This window comes from Lygodium microphyllum, chromosome 12 (genome assembly GCF_053477565.2).
Source record: "Lygodium microphyllum isolate KBCC chromosome 12, Lygodium_microphyllum_v1.1.10, whole genome shotgun sequence".
In the NCBI taxonomy this organism is placed as follows: domain Eukaryota; kingdom Viridiplantae; phylum Streptophyta; class Polypodiopsida; order Schizaeales; family Lygodiaceae; genus Lygodium; species Lygodium microphyllum.
In genome coordinates, this window is record NC_141146.1 from 90,071,141 (window position 1) to 90,087,493 (window position 16,353).

At 44.0% G+C, this 16,353-nt stretch overlaps 1 protein-coding gene across 2 annotated transcripts in view; it reads left to right on the forward strand.

Moving 5' to 3' along the window:
- OWL1 (DNAJ heat shock N-terminal domain-containing protein) overlaps positions 1-16,353 on the forward strand; it is a 176,299-nt gene that overhangs the window by 121,705 nt on the left and 38,241 nt on the right. For both annotated transcript variants that reach the window (XM_087689716.1, XM_087689717.1), the window contains exons 10-11: positions 2,017-2,094; positions 5,996-6,268. In XM_087689716.1, coding sequence (XP_087545842.1) covers positions 2,017-2,094; positions 5,996-6,268 — 351 coding nt within the window. The remainder of the gene's footprint in view (positions 1-2,016; positions 2,095-5,995; positions 6,269-16,353) is intronic.

Here is a 16,353-nt window from a genome sequence, read left to right on the forward strand (position 1 = left end):
ATGACTCATGAGTCTGAAGTCTTGACTTGTGACTCTATTTTTGTATGTACTGTTGGCCTTGCCACTTGGACCTTGGCATCTTTCCTGATACTTAGATATGTTACTCATCCTTCAAACATTTATAAATTACAGTTCTTGAGTCTTTAAAGTTTAATCATTAGACTTTTAACTTTTTGATTGTGTGCACTGTGTACTCAAGTCTTATTTGCAGCATCGATTGGTCTTAACATATCTTGCACCACTCATGCGATATGATGTTTAAAGTGTGCTTTTTGAGTGTCTTTGAATACTTGTTGTGAAGCTGTCTAATGGAGAATTATTTAAAAAATCCTAAGTATTATCTATGTTTTAATTTCTTGTTTCCCCTGTTCCAAGAATGGGGCCTTTCCGGTTTCAATCACATTCCTTGTTCCCGTTACTGTTTCACGTTCCCCGTTACTATTTCACATTCCTTGTTCCATGTGGCTATGCACCTCACCGAGGTTTTGTGAGGAAGCCAAATCAAGAGCTTATGAGATCTTTGATTCAGTTGTTGTGTGTCCAGTGCTGAGAATTCACATGACTTATGCCAATTGATGAGGGCATTGTAGCGAAGATATCTCCATGGATGCTACAAAGGCCTTGAAATGATTAGTATCATCCAAATAAATATCCCTGTTGCCTACAATCTCAACACATAAACATTCTAGTTAGAATGGACATTGCACTCTTAAAATAGTTGCTTATCTATATGTAAAAAATGAGTAATGTTGGCTTCTGCCATGAAAATTAAGAGGGGGGACTAATAGATATGCTTATCAAATGGTTTTCCATGTATATGTTGAAAATGAGCACTACTAGCTTTTGCTATGAAAAAGAAGAGGAAGGGCTAATGGATATCCATGCCAAATCAAGCTGTGCACTTTGAGCCTCTCCCTCCTAGCACCTTTGAGAATTACATGGCTGAGCTGAAGAGTACAATGCTGAAAGACCTTTGAGCTACTACTCAATAGAGGCAATCCTCTGCATCATGCCCTTCAAGAACACCCAGTCCACACACCATAGGTGTTCTCAAAATGGAGAAGCAAGAAAACAAGATCCTATCTCTTGCATCTGGCTAGGCCTGTATTCTTTTTCAAAAGGACAAACCTCACTTCTAAAGCATACGTATGTATGTTTCACTAAAAAGTGAAATAGACAATTCCATATTTCATGTACTTTTACTACCATCAATGGGTCTCCTCTACCTCGCATTCTACTTTAAAGTTTAGTTTTGGTCCCTTTGTCCTCTAGTGAATTAGAACTCCTAGCTTTTTCTTGATATGAGATGTAGAAGTTTTGAAGCTGTAAATTCCTTGCTATTTGAATGAATTTGAGTTGTGTTTATGTTACGCTGTGGTCTTTCTCAAAAAAGAGTCAAGACTGGATGTGCACTATGGAGCTCATGACAAAGGGTCTCTAGTAGTTGTGGACGGGTATGCCAATAATCCACATAAACCACATAGATTACAAGAGACCAAGCCATGCCCTCAAAAATGGTCCTATGCTTTTTGCACCCTCTATTTGTCCAGAAAAAAGAATCTTAAGAGGACAAAATTTAAGGTAATCTAGAGTACAAGCCTTGTGGATTGCCAAGGTAATTTAAGAAGAATACATCTCCAAGTTGGCTCATGTAGGAATGTATGAAACATTTCTAAATAGGTTGTTTTTGGAGTCAAAGCAATTGAATATTTTAATGTAATTACCAATCCCAAGGCTATTCTTTTGGCTAGACAACTTTTGAGTGGCTTCCTAGTATGCCAATGGTAAGGTGATAAACAAGCAAACCCTTGCATGTAACAATAGCAATGCAGAAATAATCAACTTCCAAACTGTGCATTTACAGTTGTGCTGTTCTGAATATATATGTGACAACATGTTGAACATTTTGAGTGCAAAGACGTGAATTGTATGAGATACCATAACAATATTCTTCATGTGACACCTCTCCTTCTGTTGATGATTTGAAGTGTTAAAGGTCGTCTATGATTGAAGCAGGCTTATGTCATCAAACCTTATTTTGTGAGGAGAAGGGAATGGAGAAAATGGGAACAAAGGCAGTCGACACTTGCACAGGTTTGTATGGTTTGAGGTAGTAAAGTAGTGGTTGTGCATGCGTTTGTGTTGATAAGGCATATATAGTTTTGTTCTTGTTTTGGAAATGAATAAAGGTGATTTTTCTCTCTGTGTTCTATATGCTGTTTTGTTGTCTGGTTATGTCATTCTTTTCATTTCTTTTTTGGGTAAACAGTTGTGTCTGAGTGGACTGCTAGAAGGCAAGGAAGTACAAGGGCTCAACAATGTGGCTTGAGGTAAGGGTTGCATTTAAAAAGTATATGGAAGTAGTCTAGGAAGGATGGGGAGAGAAGCCAAAAAGTGCAGTTTGGGAGGGATGAGAGAGAAAAGCCAGGGGGGTTGGTTGGTTGGGTGTAGCACCTTTGAGAGTGGCCATCCTGCTCCATTTGCCCCACAGAGTAGACGATGGAGGGTCAAAGAGCTGTTAGGTTAGCATATATTGTAGGGCTCTCTTTGTGGAGGACTAGCTCATAGTGTGCGTTGCACATGTAGCATCCTATAAAGCCCTCGATAAGCTTTGAGAATTGTGATCTCAATGTAGAGTGCTTTAGTATTTGAAGATTAGGAATGGCATCAAGGCCTACCAAATTGCATGATCTAGATCTGACGATAGTGACTTGCATATTTGCCTTATAGAGTAGGTGATGGCTTTGGTTAGTTGACTGCCAATAGACAGCACCCTAGACAATGTAGTTGAGGCTTGACTTGGCTTGTTGTACAATCTTGTAGGCTCCCCTCTTCACCAATTGAGATTTGGGATCCCAAGCACAATATTGGGCGACGTTGACATGTCCCCTCCTGATCTGTGTGTGCTATAATGCTGCTGATTGTTAGTTTGCTATGAGCAACACACCAAAGAAAGAAAGAGACCCTCCTTGACCATCAATTTTCCTAGAGGTGCTTTTGTAACATTTGTCTAAAGGTTGTGTGATGTTGTGCTCATCCTAGCACTGATTGTGGGTAGGGGCCCAATCCACCAATCCACCTCTGCCTACATAAGGATTTGCATGTCCTTTTAGGGGAAGAAATCCACTAACCATGTGGACTGACAAAGTGGGTTCAAATCGCTCTCTAGGATCCAGTCAAGATCATCCAATGCACATTCCTTGCAAACCCACATCCTCCACTCATGGGTGCCCTACCTAGCGATGTGCAGAGTGAAGGGCCAAGCCTTCCCCTTGAACACCACAATGTGGATTCTCTTGCATGAGAAATAGGAAAAAGTGAGGCTCCTCTGTCCTTTGTCCACCACTAGTTTGACATTCTCTTGGACAATGAAGAATAAAATAGTTGGGTTGTCAATGAAGCAACTTGTTTCTTGAAGTGGGACCCTTGTGGGAGAGAACTGGCCTGCCCACCTCTCATTGGGCTCCAAAGGGAAGGGGGAGCTTTCAAGTCCGATGGAGTCCATCTCATTGTGGTAAACTGTTGACGAGTTGTGATATCCAACTACACTAGGAAGTCAAGCTATCTGATCATGTGACTTCTAGCAAATGATTGAAAGGTCAAGTGGATTCCTGATCTGAGGGCTAGTGAGAAAATTGATTGATTTAGGCAGCTTGATTTTTATGCCCATGTGTGTGCAAAATACCTCCAAGCCCATTCATACACTCCCTCTAGCATCACTATGTCAATCCCTTTGTACATGGTTGTACCATTCACATACTCCCTCTAGCATCAGTATGTCATCCCTTTGTACATGGTTGTATCATTTTGCATGCTTGGAGTCTGATAGTTTTGTCTTGATTGCAACTGGCAATTTAAGATCTCCAATGTGGGAATCTTTGGATCAAATAAGTATGGCATGACCTTTGCAAGGAACAAGATGATGTGAGGAGCTTGCAACTATGCATCATTGACCTCCCAAGGTAGAGCTCCTCCCGCTTCCACCCTTCTATGATTGCCTCAAATGCCTCTATCAAAAACTAAGGAAACCCTTGAGCTAAAGATATTGAGAAAGCTGTGTAGTAGAGGGTCATTGACCTCCTCCTAGTAAGTGAAGAAGAATGTTTTGAAGAGCCCAACCTCTCTTGGGAACTTTGCCCCATCCTACGATTGGAAGGCTAGGAGCAGTTGCTACTTCATGAAGGATATGAGGATGTAACGTCCCATCTCATTTTTCACTAGAGATGGGGTGTGATCCCACCTCCATTTTGTGTAGGAGAGTGTAGGATTTGAATCATTTTCTATTGAAAAGTTATCTGCAGTAATTTGTGGCTGGCCCCATTACCTCCTCAGGGCAAGGCCTAACTCTTGTATATTGACAATAAAGTTTGTGAATCAAATCTAGCGAGTAAATAACGGTACTTAACTAATTTGACCTTAAGTGATTTACAACTGCTGGAGCTGATGGTCGAGGTTTGTCTGTTGGGTCCTAACATGAGCTGCATAGTGGTCAATTGAATGATGCCAATGGTCAAATGCTATGTCAAATTGTTTTAATTGAGATTCGAATTTGGGAAGAAAACCTTGCATCAACTCACAAATTGGAGTAGCATTACAACTTTTCCAAGTGTGGAAAGCTGAGGACCAATGGGGGTTTGGCTAGGGTTCCAGCCCCTAAACAAGGTCCCAAAGGTTTTCTGAGTCTAGAATATGCCAGATCAAGTTAGACCAAGTCATGTAGTTAGACCCGTTGAAGCGAGTCTTATCAATGAAAGCATTCTTGGCAACTGCAGATGGACATGAAAAGAACTCGGAGGTCTTACATGGGAAGGGTGAGGTGGGAAGGAAGAAGCGGATCTCAGTACTACATGCGGCATTGTATGCATGAGGCAAGCTGCCAGCTAGCCCCCTTGGTGGCTAGGATGATTTCCATATGTTTGTAGTGACATTTGAAATGTGAAGGAGTGGTAATGTGATGTGTAGAATATGATGGCTTCTGAATTTGCATGGAAGCAACAGCTACAAATGTGCACATTGGATTCTGATGATAGGCATGGTCATTTGCTTTAGAGCTGAGAATACGAGGCTTCTATATACTGTACACATGCTCGCAAAGCATACTTCCATGAGGCATTGCGTTTTGCATCCTTGTACAAGAAAATTTGATTTTCATGCTCTTGATATCAGTCTTTGCATGGTTGCCTATTTCCAATCAAGATATTCTTTCACTAGATGTACTGCTTCATTAAAGAGTGTCTTCCTTTTAATCCAGGCATACACATCCTAAGATCAACTAGCAGTCACAGGATCACCTGGGGTGTTGCTGGATCAATGAAAATCTGCTTGTTATAGTGTCCCTCTTTGTTGAGAACCTGGACTTCTTGTGTATTACCAGTTTCTTTTATCATGAAAAGTTACAGAAAGGATGGGAAACCAAGACAATGATTTTTGGAGATCATTGCAAGCCAGATCGCCCATATGGATCAATAGTGTAGATTCTTTGTAGTACACATTGCTTCATGGGCCACCATACAAGCTACACAAGGATGCGAGAACCTTTTGCAGTGCCATTACTACATATGGACAATGTGTGAATTACCAGGCCCTAGGTATTTTCTATAGCCATGGAGCGGGAGGCTTTTTTGGTGGAGTGTTTGGATACTTCTGCTAAATCATGTTACCGTGGCTTCCTTGGATTTAAGTGGGTGCAAAATAACCAAGTTTTGTGTATTGACATGATCAGGAACAAGCTATAGGTGCCTTAAAGAGTTGGATTTCTGAGATAGTCTTAAGGCATTTCTGGCTGAAATTTAATTCCCATACACTGGATACATTTAGCGTGTTGTAGATTGCCTTCTAAATCAAAACCTTTCTTGTTTTGTATTTTTTATGTACATCCTCATGTTTTTCACAAAATGGCTCTGACGTGTTTGTTTTCATCGTCACGTTTTTTACAAAATGGCTCCGACATGTTTGTTTTCATCTGAAACCATTCACTTTGTTTTATTGGTGGCAGGTTCTTGAATCAAGAGCAAAGGCAGATAAAGCTCAATCGTTATTGAAAAATCCAGTGGAAAGAAAGCGAGCTAAGCAAGCAGAAAAGGGGGGATTAGTGATAGTACATGCAGTGTATGGAAATTTAAAAGATCATGACCCAACACACTTGAACAGTAGGGAGACTTGGAAAAATTCTACAGAAGACACTGTAAATCAAGAGGGTTTTCCACCACCTGTGGTAGATGTCACAATAGCATTGAATTTCTTGGTGGACGATGCTGGTCAACTTCTGGTTAGTGACTCTGGAATGTCACTATTTTGATTGTTGTGGTTGTCTCGAGAGCTCTTTCATGTTGCGTTTTGTCCTTTGTTGCTAACTCAAAGATGAATATTCTTAATTTGTTTTTTAATTTGATTAATTGTGTGAAAGCTGATTGGCAAATGTAGCATAGAGTTTTGATGTTACAAGTTGTGATGGTGTGGTGTAGAGCTCGAGTTTGTGGTTTACAACTTGTTTTCTTCCAGTTTTCAAATTGTTTATTTTGTACTGAAATATCTTGTGGTTTTTCCTCTGACTTGTGAAAAGCATGCAACATGAGTGCATACTTTTTGATGATATTGTGTCTTATCTTGAAAATAAAACCTACATATGTACATTATCTGTGGAGTGGTTGAACATAATCATTAAGTGGATAAACACTTGTGCCCTCAGCAATGGAGAGGCTGAACTTGGTGCTCCTGACATGCCTCTATAGCGTTGCATGTTTGACAGGCCTCCTCCCCTCACTTGTTGCCACCTCTGGAAGCTGGTTTGCAATCCCTGCCTGCAATCCCTGCTGCTTCAGCAGCCTTCTTTCCTCCCCCCTCCTACCTGTTTGCTGCAGTCCCTGGCGCTTCACTCCTCCCAGTTCAGCTCCTCTCTCCCTGCAGCTTCTTTTTCCTTGCTTCTTGCTCCTCTTCTTTCGTTTAGTCACTTTTTCTCTTGCTTCCTTCATCCCTCCTTCCTACTTCCTCCCCCTACTCTTCTCCTGCAGCTGGAACTTCTCAGTCTTTCTCCTGTTTTCTTGTTGCTTCCTCCTTCCACTCTTCTTCCCTTTGTCTCCACCTTTCCCTTGCTGACCTGTGCCCTGCGTTAGCCTTGCCCTACCTATCTTCCATCTTTACCTCACTTGCACCTTTGAGAACAATCCCTTCATGCAGTGGGAATGAGAAAATCTGAACTTAGGAAACTTTCCTGTCCTCGTTCAGCCCTAGGGAACCCTAGAGCAAGTAGAAAAGCCCCGAATCCTTTGCTCTGACATTGCTTTGCTGTAGACACTGAGCTTGCTGTAAGAAACAAGTAGTGGCTCTTAGAGCAAGCTTTTGCTATGCACGGCACTGGGTGATCGGCTAACTTTGAGCCTTAAAAGTCACTACCTAAATTACTCATACAAATTCTTCCAACATGGTCTCCTTGGTAATGCTTCTTGAAAAGGCATGCCTTTGGGTTTGACAGTTTGAGGCATTGCTTGTACTAGCTCCTTCTTGAGGGACAGAGCTATAGGCATTTAAGGCATCAGACTTCCCATCTGAGCATTCGAGGAGTTGCTGGATGTTGAGTTTGCCAAGGACACAACTCTTTACCTAGATGGGGGCGAGGAGGATTTTAGGGCCTTTGTAGCTGCAATGGAGATATTTTGTAGAGCTTCAAGAGCTCTGATTAATTGGCACAAGTCCTATGGATTTTGGGTTTGTGGCACTGAGTAGTTACATTGAAAGCCACATAAGAATTTCACTTGGGTTCCCGGTGGCACTTTAGTGAGATACTTAAGCTGCCATCTAGACATTGATATTTATTCAGAGGAGTAGTTGGAACCCACACTACTTAGCATAAGGTAGAAAGGATTATAGTAGGTAGTGCGAGATTATCACTTGTAGGGAGGGTGGGGTAGCAAACCAGGTCCTATCGGCCACTATGTGGTATATTGTTCTTGTTGCGCCTTCTTGAGGTCATGCATTAGCTAGATGATGCAACTCTTCAAGAATTTCATTTTCTTTAGGTCAAGATGGTAGCCCCGAAGGGCTAAGATATCGTGGGATGCTATGATTTAGCACAAATATAGGGGTGGTTTGGGGGTTATTGACCTAGACATTAGAGTAGGGTGTTGATGGTAAAGCTCATTGTGGGAGCACCCTCGTTTTTGGTGAGGAGGTATGGAAGAAGCTACTGCTATGAAGAATAGAGATCATAACTCCTAATTTACGAGCCCAGGACGCTACAAAATCACGGGATGTCAAAGGCAAAAGTTGCTATAAGTTATGTTGCATAGGTACTTGGTGGTATCTGGTGTCAATTGTTGGCCTAGGTCATTCATTTGGCCATAAGTGTTAGTTGGTGACACTAGAGACATGGTGTTTAATGGTACCTAACATTGATCTAATGGCCAAAGATTACATAGAGAGACTCATGAGTGGAATATGCCTAGCCAATTTAATTATTGTCCAGACTGATTATTTTTTTGGGAACTGAAAAATTATTAGATTAATTTTTAGTAATTAAAGACTGATAATTAATATTTAATGATGGATAATGTTAGAAAAACTATTTGGGAAGGCTTGCACTCGTAAACTTGCCCATACAGGCTGGTAAAAGGTTGAAGAAGAGGAAAAACGAGATCATTCTTGTTGAAGTAAATGTGGGAGAGTTGTGAGCAGCCATGGTCAGCCTATTTTCAGCCATTGCAGCCAACCACACAAGTTGGGTGATTGCATCTAGCTACAAGGTCACAATTGATTTGGATGTCTCAGTTGTAGGTGACAACATTTAATGCTGTTGTGGCAAGGCAACAATTACATTTGACCGATTTTCAGTCATTCTTTGTGACAAAACTCTAAATTTTTTCTCTCTCTCTCTACAACTTTCTCTCTCATCTCCAAGCCATTTCAGAGCCTTGCTTTAAAGATCTTAGCATTTGGACGCTTGGAGGCTGAGAAATTGAATTTTTTTTTGCTGTAAACCCTAATTTACAGGAGAAACTAGAGTTTAGCAGCAGCCTCGAGAAGCATGCCAGAAATTGGAAGCTCCAAGACTTGGATTTTTTAGGGCTGAAGATGAATTGAAGCTAAATTCAGGTGGAGGACTAGCTAGCCCTTGAATTTGGGGTATTTCCATCGTCTATGAAGTGGGTGAAGGCCAATTAAGTGCCCGAATCAAGGGGCAAAACAGATTGAAGACTTGTTGGCCACTTTGGGTAGCAAGGGGAGTTTGGATTGCGAAGGGGATCTGGAGAATCCCATTGTAAGTCAACTTCTTCTTCAATAAAGCTAAAGAAATACCGAAAGGGGCGCCAATTGGGTGTGCATTGTCCAAGATGAGTAGGTAAATTTGTATTTGTAGATTCGCATTTATTGTTTTTTGCTGTAATTAAGTTGTAATCAGGGATTTACCACCCATCCACGGTAAGAAGGCTGGCTTCAATATTAGAGCATGGTATCATTGTCTACGAGAGAGACAAAGTTAACTTCTTGCGGCGGAGACCACCCCAGACTGGTAGGCAGCCTTACCACATCAACGTTTTGCTGAAAACGCAGCTTTGTGCTTGGAGGCATTCGCTTTTCTTGTGTGACAGGTATTCGTTTTGCTGCCTACTTCTTCTCCTATTGGAGGCGACAGGTTCCTCAGTCAAATGATAGTCTTTTGCTGCAAACGTAGTTTTCTTGGTCAATGCGAGAGCTTTCCTTAAGCAAATCGTATAGTCCTTGTGCAAGCAATGATTTATTTTCCCCAAGCGGATCGCGTACATCGACTTTCTTGTGATTTTATAGCCGTTTTCTCTTGTTTCGGGGTCGTCTACCGCCAAAACAGAGATTTTTTGTGGGTGTCTTGCAGGCTATCAAAGATGTCTTATCACTAGTTCTTTGTTGATTCAGAGGTTGAGGTCTTTGTTTCTTCCTCTTAGAGACGGAGAGATTTTGTGGTAGTTCAGGTGAGAGCGGAGGTGACCTAGTCCGTTTGAATGGGATCCCTCTCGTTCCCGTTCTCTCCATGTTTCACAAAAGTCCCCTTTTGTTGGCCTTCATATGTTGTTCATGGGACCTTCTATACAGGTGCCCGTTTCCCTTCTTTTCCCAAAGAAAACCGCCTTGATGATTCCAACTACTCGCTTTGCTTGTGTAAGGTGGAGTGTATCTGTCACGAGGACATGAAATTTTGAAATGCTTTGATCTTGCTAGTAACATTTGATTAAGTTATTAATCAAATGTGCAAGGTTGTTTAGCACATGTGATGCACATGGCAGTTATTTCATGGGAATGGGCCAAGGACCCCGAGGATGCACTGGGTGTTAAAGGCAAAAGTTGTGTTAAGTTATGCCAACTGGGTTTTGGTGGTCAATTGGTGCCAGGTTGGACCCTAGGACAATTGTTTGGCCATTAAGTGTCAGTGGTGACACTAGGGACTAGCATTAATTAATTAATTAATGCTAGTCTAAGGGTCAACAGAGGTTGGGAACCACTCCAAGTTGCAAATGGCCTAGCCAATTTCATTATAGATGGGCATGTTTAGTTTTGGGCAGGGTCAAAAGGGCTGAAATTAATTTTCAGAATTAATTAACTTTGAAAAATTAATTTAATGGCTGCCACGTGGCAAAACTTTCCCATGCAACTAGGGAGAAGGTTGTTGGAGGGTGGTGGAAGCTGAATTGTAGCCGTTCGGAGCTTGGTAGAGGGAGAAGAGGTGATCAGATTTGGCTCTGAGAGAGGCGACGACGACTGATTGCGCGCTGCGACAGGATAGGGGGCAATAGGATTTCTCTTCCGCCTCAAGAGAGGCGGCGGTAGAAGAGGAAGGCTGGCCAGCAGAGCTAATGTTTTATACCCCTTTTGAAGCTGTTGGTGCCATCAGATTTGTCATCAGAGCTACGAATCAAAAGATACATTTCAGCTGATTTTCTCTCTTTCTACAACATTCTCTCATCTCCTCCAGTCTATGCTCAAGCATTCTCAGCAATTCTCAGCCATTGTAGTAGAGTACAGCCAAATTTGGTGGACAGCAGAGAGTTTGCTGCTGTAAACCCTAAATTACAGCAGTAATTAGTGTTTACCAGCCACCTTGGGGCCCGTGCCATCAGTCAAAGGCATTGTACACTGAAATCAGCACCGGAAATTCGTGGAATTGTGAGGATTTCAGATGCCAACCCATCTATTGTGAATATGGGGCAGCATTTGACGAGTTGGGGTTCCATTAGAGCAAGTCCTGGGTGAAAATCAAGGGGCAATTTGCCCGAATGCTTTGCTGATTATTGGAACAGCAAGGGGCTTTTGAATCAGCCAAGGAGATCGTGAAATCTTGGCTTGTAATTTATCCATCAGCAATTGAAATTAAAGAAATATTGAAAGGGGCATGAGTTTTGGGGCCAATAGGGTGTCCACTGTCCAAGTTTATGAAGGTAAAGTGAGCATTTCAGTTTATGTTCATTTGCTAATTGCTGTAATTAAGTGCTTAATCAGGTTAAATCACCCTATCTAAGAAGGAAGGCTGGTTTCGGTATCATTGATACCTTCGATATTTGGGAGTTTGTTATCCACCCTATTTCCCGTCTAGTGAATCCCACTGTTGGTTCATCGATGGATTGTGTAGCCTTATGGGATTGGCTCAACTCTAGAGCCCGATCTTTTCTCTTTATGAGCTTACAGGATTTTATCCCAATGCATATGTGCATGTTGTGGAAAGCATCAGAAGTCTTGACAAAGGTTGCTTCTTTGTACCATTAGAAGATATTTACCCATAGAAATACTCTCAAGAAGAAATTACGGATGCTTTTTATTGATGATTCTCCTTGCATGAAGGATCATATCAACAGGTTGGAGGACATGAGGGATGAGCTTGCGTCCCTTGGCAGGATGATCTCTTTAGAGGATATGGCTATGATTCTTTTGACTAAAGATTTGCAATTTTGCTCAAAGAGAACATTGCTAACCAGTGAGAGCTCCCTGCCCGTCGTGTCGCGACCATTGCCTCCACCCCTGCTTGTACCATCAAGCCACGTCCCCGCTTGATCCTGGCCGCGGCCCGCCTGCGCTCGACCTATTGATTGGCTTGCTACGCCTGCGCCCGATCTACTACTCCGCTTGCTATGCTTACGTCCGCTTGTCCTTGCCTGCCGTGCTTGCTCTTGCACCTGTCTCGCTCGCTTCCGTTCCGCCTTCTCTGCCTGTGGCCTCTCGCCCCCGCCACGCGTGTTCCCCTCCCTCCCCCCCCTCCCCCCCCCACAAGTTGCTTTGCTCCTCTACAGCAACTTCCCCCTCCGGTAGCACAACAGCGTGATAGGTAGGTTCCCAATAGGAACGCGCAATGGAAACCTCTGGTTAGATGCTGGTGCATTCTGGGAGTGACCTCCAGTCAAACACCTTGTGCGTCATCCTCTCTAAGGAACAGCTCTTAGCCGTTCGGGCCATAGAGCTGGAGCTTAAAGAAACAACAATATTTGGTTAGATAGTTGGATACTCCGCATCTAGGGCCTAGTTTCGAGATTGGCTTCACTCCATGCTGCACATCGGCACAATGCAGATTGTGGAGGCGGTCCTAATGGGTCAAGGGATCTTCAGGGTACGACTTACCTTGGCAGATGCCGCTTGTGAGCTACTGGCCAATTTACCCTATCCTTTCACGAAGGGGGTCATCTACATGGTTCCGTGGTATAGTGGTTTCATAGTGGAGGCATTCGCGCTCCACAACAATTTCCTTAGACACTCGGTCACCCTACTCTTCCTTGGACTGGTGATAGACTATCGCTAGTTAGTGGAAGACTTTGGACGGCTCTTCGGCACTGTCCTCCCACCTCTTTCGCGGACGCAGTGATAGCCGCAGGAGTCTTAAAGGTACGGGTGGCTGTGAGGGAGACAAAGAATATACCACAATTTCTAGAGATGGAGGCAGGCGGTCACTCTTTCAGGCAGCAAGTTATTATGATTGGCCAGCCAGGGCAGTGCCTGGGTTGCCATGACTTTGGGCATCAGGCAATAGAGTGCACATGCTTCGTAGCCAAGGGGACAGTGCATAGAGTTCCGTCTCTCAACCTGCTGGCTGATAGATGCCCTGGTGGTACTACCAGGCACATCCGTTACTCCCATGGTTGGCCCGAGGGCTACCATGGGGGAATGGAGTTCACCGTTCAGGCTCGCAGTGAAGCATATCCTCATGCCATATAGCTCCTCTTCTTCGTCAGCAGCTTCCACACCGAACAGATGCTTGTTCGGTCAGTCATATGTTTCCATATGAGCTTACATCTCGCATCCTAGAATGTGAATAACCTCCACTATAGTGGAGCACGTCTTTCTAGGAAGTTGATTGTTCGGTAGGAGCTGCAGCCTGCCCTTGTTGGATGGACCGACATCCTACTGCTAAAGGAGCACAAGCGCTCACTCCTGCCCAAGGTCAGTGGGTAGGAAAGGTACTCTCGGGTAGTTCAAACACTTATTGGGAGCACTCCATCGGTGCCCACGGTAGGAGTGGAGTTGTGTACACCTTGATTGGTACGAGCCTCACCCCTTGTGTATGGGACCATGGGACGATTGTGGTAGGGAGGGTTCTATGGATTAGATTGTATATTGGAGACTCGTGCCTTGAAGTCCTCAATGTCTATTCCCCTATTGAGGTCAGGATGCGCAATAGGTTCTGGGTGGAGATTGCAGCAAGACTTCAGAGGTGGACTCATGGATTGTTAGAGGAGACTTCAACAACCTAGAGGCCTTAGAGGACGAGGAGGGCAGAGGCAGAAACTACTAGGGTATGGCTGGGGAGGAGCAGGAGGCATGGGAGGTCTTCCTACTGGCAATAGGAGCACGCGATGCTTGGAGAGACCCAGCTTTCCACAGGAGGGAGAGGTCGTTGAACTTCTCATGGGGATACAGGTGGCTAGGTGGAGTCTTGCTGGAGCGGTTGGATAGGTTTTATGTGGGAGGGTGGGGATGGCCATATAGGGCAGTTGGCTGGCACCACTTTGTCCAATCACTGCCCGGTTCTCCTGACACTTGATCTTCTAGCATCTTCCTTAGACATAGGAACCTATCGGATCCCTGACTGGATCTATAGGAGGCAGGAGGTGAAGAGTCAGATTGAGTAGATTTGGACTAGGGAGTGGGGGAGCGAGGACTGGATCGCGGAGGAGGTTGTAGAGGTCCTAGCCGGGTCGAATAGTATCTACCAGGAGGCAGCTCTATAGGCCAGACATCAGAGTTGGGAGGAGAGAGCACTCCGACGGGACCTAGTAGCTACGCAGAGATTACTACAGGAAACACTAAGGGATCCCATACTCCATGCATAGGAGGCGCGCACACGAGCAGCCATCATTGGCCTAGAGGACAGGCGACCGGAGTTCTCATTCGGCACCTGAGTGGCCTTCTGGGTGCAGAAGGGGACACGATGTGCAAGGAGTTTTTCTAGGCACATCAGCCCCGCACCTCAAGAGACCAAATACACGGTCTTCAGGATGACTATGGGAGGATCCGCTTTAGCCCAAACGAGGTGATGGAGATTGCTACCGACTACTACAGACGCCTTTTCGAGCAGGAGACAGACTCAGCCGGAGGACAGTGATGCAGAGAGTAGGTCTGGGATCACATCCCGTTGCTTGTCATAGAGGAGATGGGACGCTCCCTCCTAGACCCCTTCACAGAGAAGGAATTAGAGGAGGCTTTCCACACACAAGATGCGCAGAAATGCCTTGGAGAGGATGGCCTCTCTTAAGGCCTTCTTCACCACCTGCTGGGAGGTAGTGAAAGACTCCTTACTACTGGCTTTCCAAGAGATTTTCAGCTCAGGACGGATGCCAGGGAGTTTATCAATAGGTCTTGTCAGTCTCCTCCCCAAAGGGGGAGACCGGTTGGAGCTATCCCACTAGAGACCGATCACCTTGTTGTCAGTAGCCTATAAGGCAGTGGCAAAGATGATTGGTAGGCGACTCCGACCCCTGCTTCTGGACATCATTCATGACACACAAATAGGCTTCATCCAGGATAGGAGCATCCTTGATAATGTCTTTACCTTCTTTGAGGCGACAGAGTAGGCCCAGCAGAGTGGTCAGGGATTGGCTGTACTACTCCTGGACTTCGAGAAAGCCTATGAGAGGGTGAGTTGGGACTTCCTGGAGGGCACCATTGTGAGGTTGGGCTTCCCCTAGGCATGGATCCGCGAGGTCTGCGCACTTTACAGATCGGCTAGCAGCAGGGTTCTCATAGGTGGCAAGCGAGGGGAGGAGTTTTGGTTGGAGAGATCGGTACGGTAGGGCTGCCCACTGGCCCTGTATTTGTTTCAACTCTTTGCAGAGGCGACATCTCACTTCCCTTGATCACGTGTGAGTGGGTTACGCAGCCCTCGACTTCCGGTGAGAGAGGAGACGGAGCTGTTAGACCCAGAGTATGCAGATGATACAAAACTTTACATAGAGGACCATGAGTTGATGTTGGAGAGAGTGAGACTAGCTCTCCAGATATTCTATACTGCAACGGGAGCGAAAATCAACTGGTGAAAGTCGGTTGGTTCTCTTATAGACTCCTGCAAATTAGTTGTTTACTGTAGTGGATAACACTCATGGGTGGATGATGCTTGGCTGTTTTGGAATGCTATTTGAGATGCTTTGAGCATTGGGTGCTCAGGTCAGAGGTGTTTTATTGCTGGTATAATAGGTCCATTGGCTGGTTATTGAGAGAGTGAAGGCCCTTCTTCATGTATACATGTTGAACATGCAATCCGTGATGCTCATATGGATATGTTCCAACTCCTTGATGCTATGGCAAATGTTTGAGATGTAGTGAGGTGCTACTGAGCTGAGAATGCCTCAATTCTTATAGATCTTTCACTGTTGGTTATTACAGACTGCTTGTTTGTCATTGACTGTGAAAGGTTTCATTGCATGTTGGCATGAGTTCATGTATCTATTGGTGCTCGTATGAACATGTTTTAATGCTGGAGTGTTGTGGTGATGCCTTGAGATGTTTTTAAGCTGATTTGGGCTTGAATTGAGCTTAGTTTAACTGTCAAATTTTCTGTTGTAATATACTTTACAGCTAGCACTCATCTGGACAGATCATCCATAAAGCGGTTTGATACTGATTGAGTACTTTCAGTGGATGTATTGAATGTATGGGTGTTAGGTACATATATGAAGATGTTTATGAGAGTCTTAAGCTGCAGATCTGAACTGCATTTGTTATCTTGAAGCTTGGTTATAGTACCACTGATTGTGGTAAATACACTTGGTTTATGTCTTGAGTAGTTGATGATATTTGCAGCTATAGCTAGTAAATTGTAACAGGGTTGTGGAGACAGTTTGAAGGCACTATTGTTGCCTAATTGAAAAGACATTGCATTGTCTTGAACTAGCAGCATTATTGCTAATG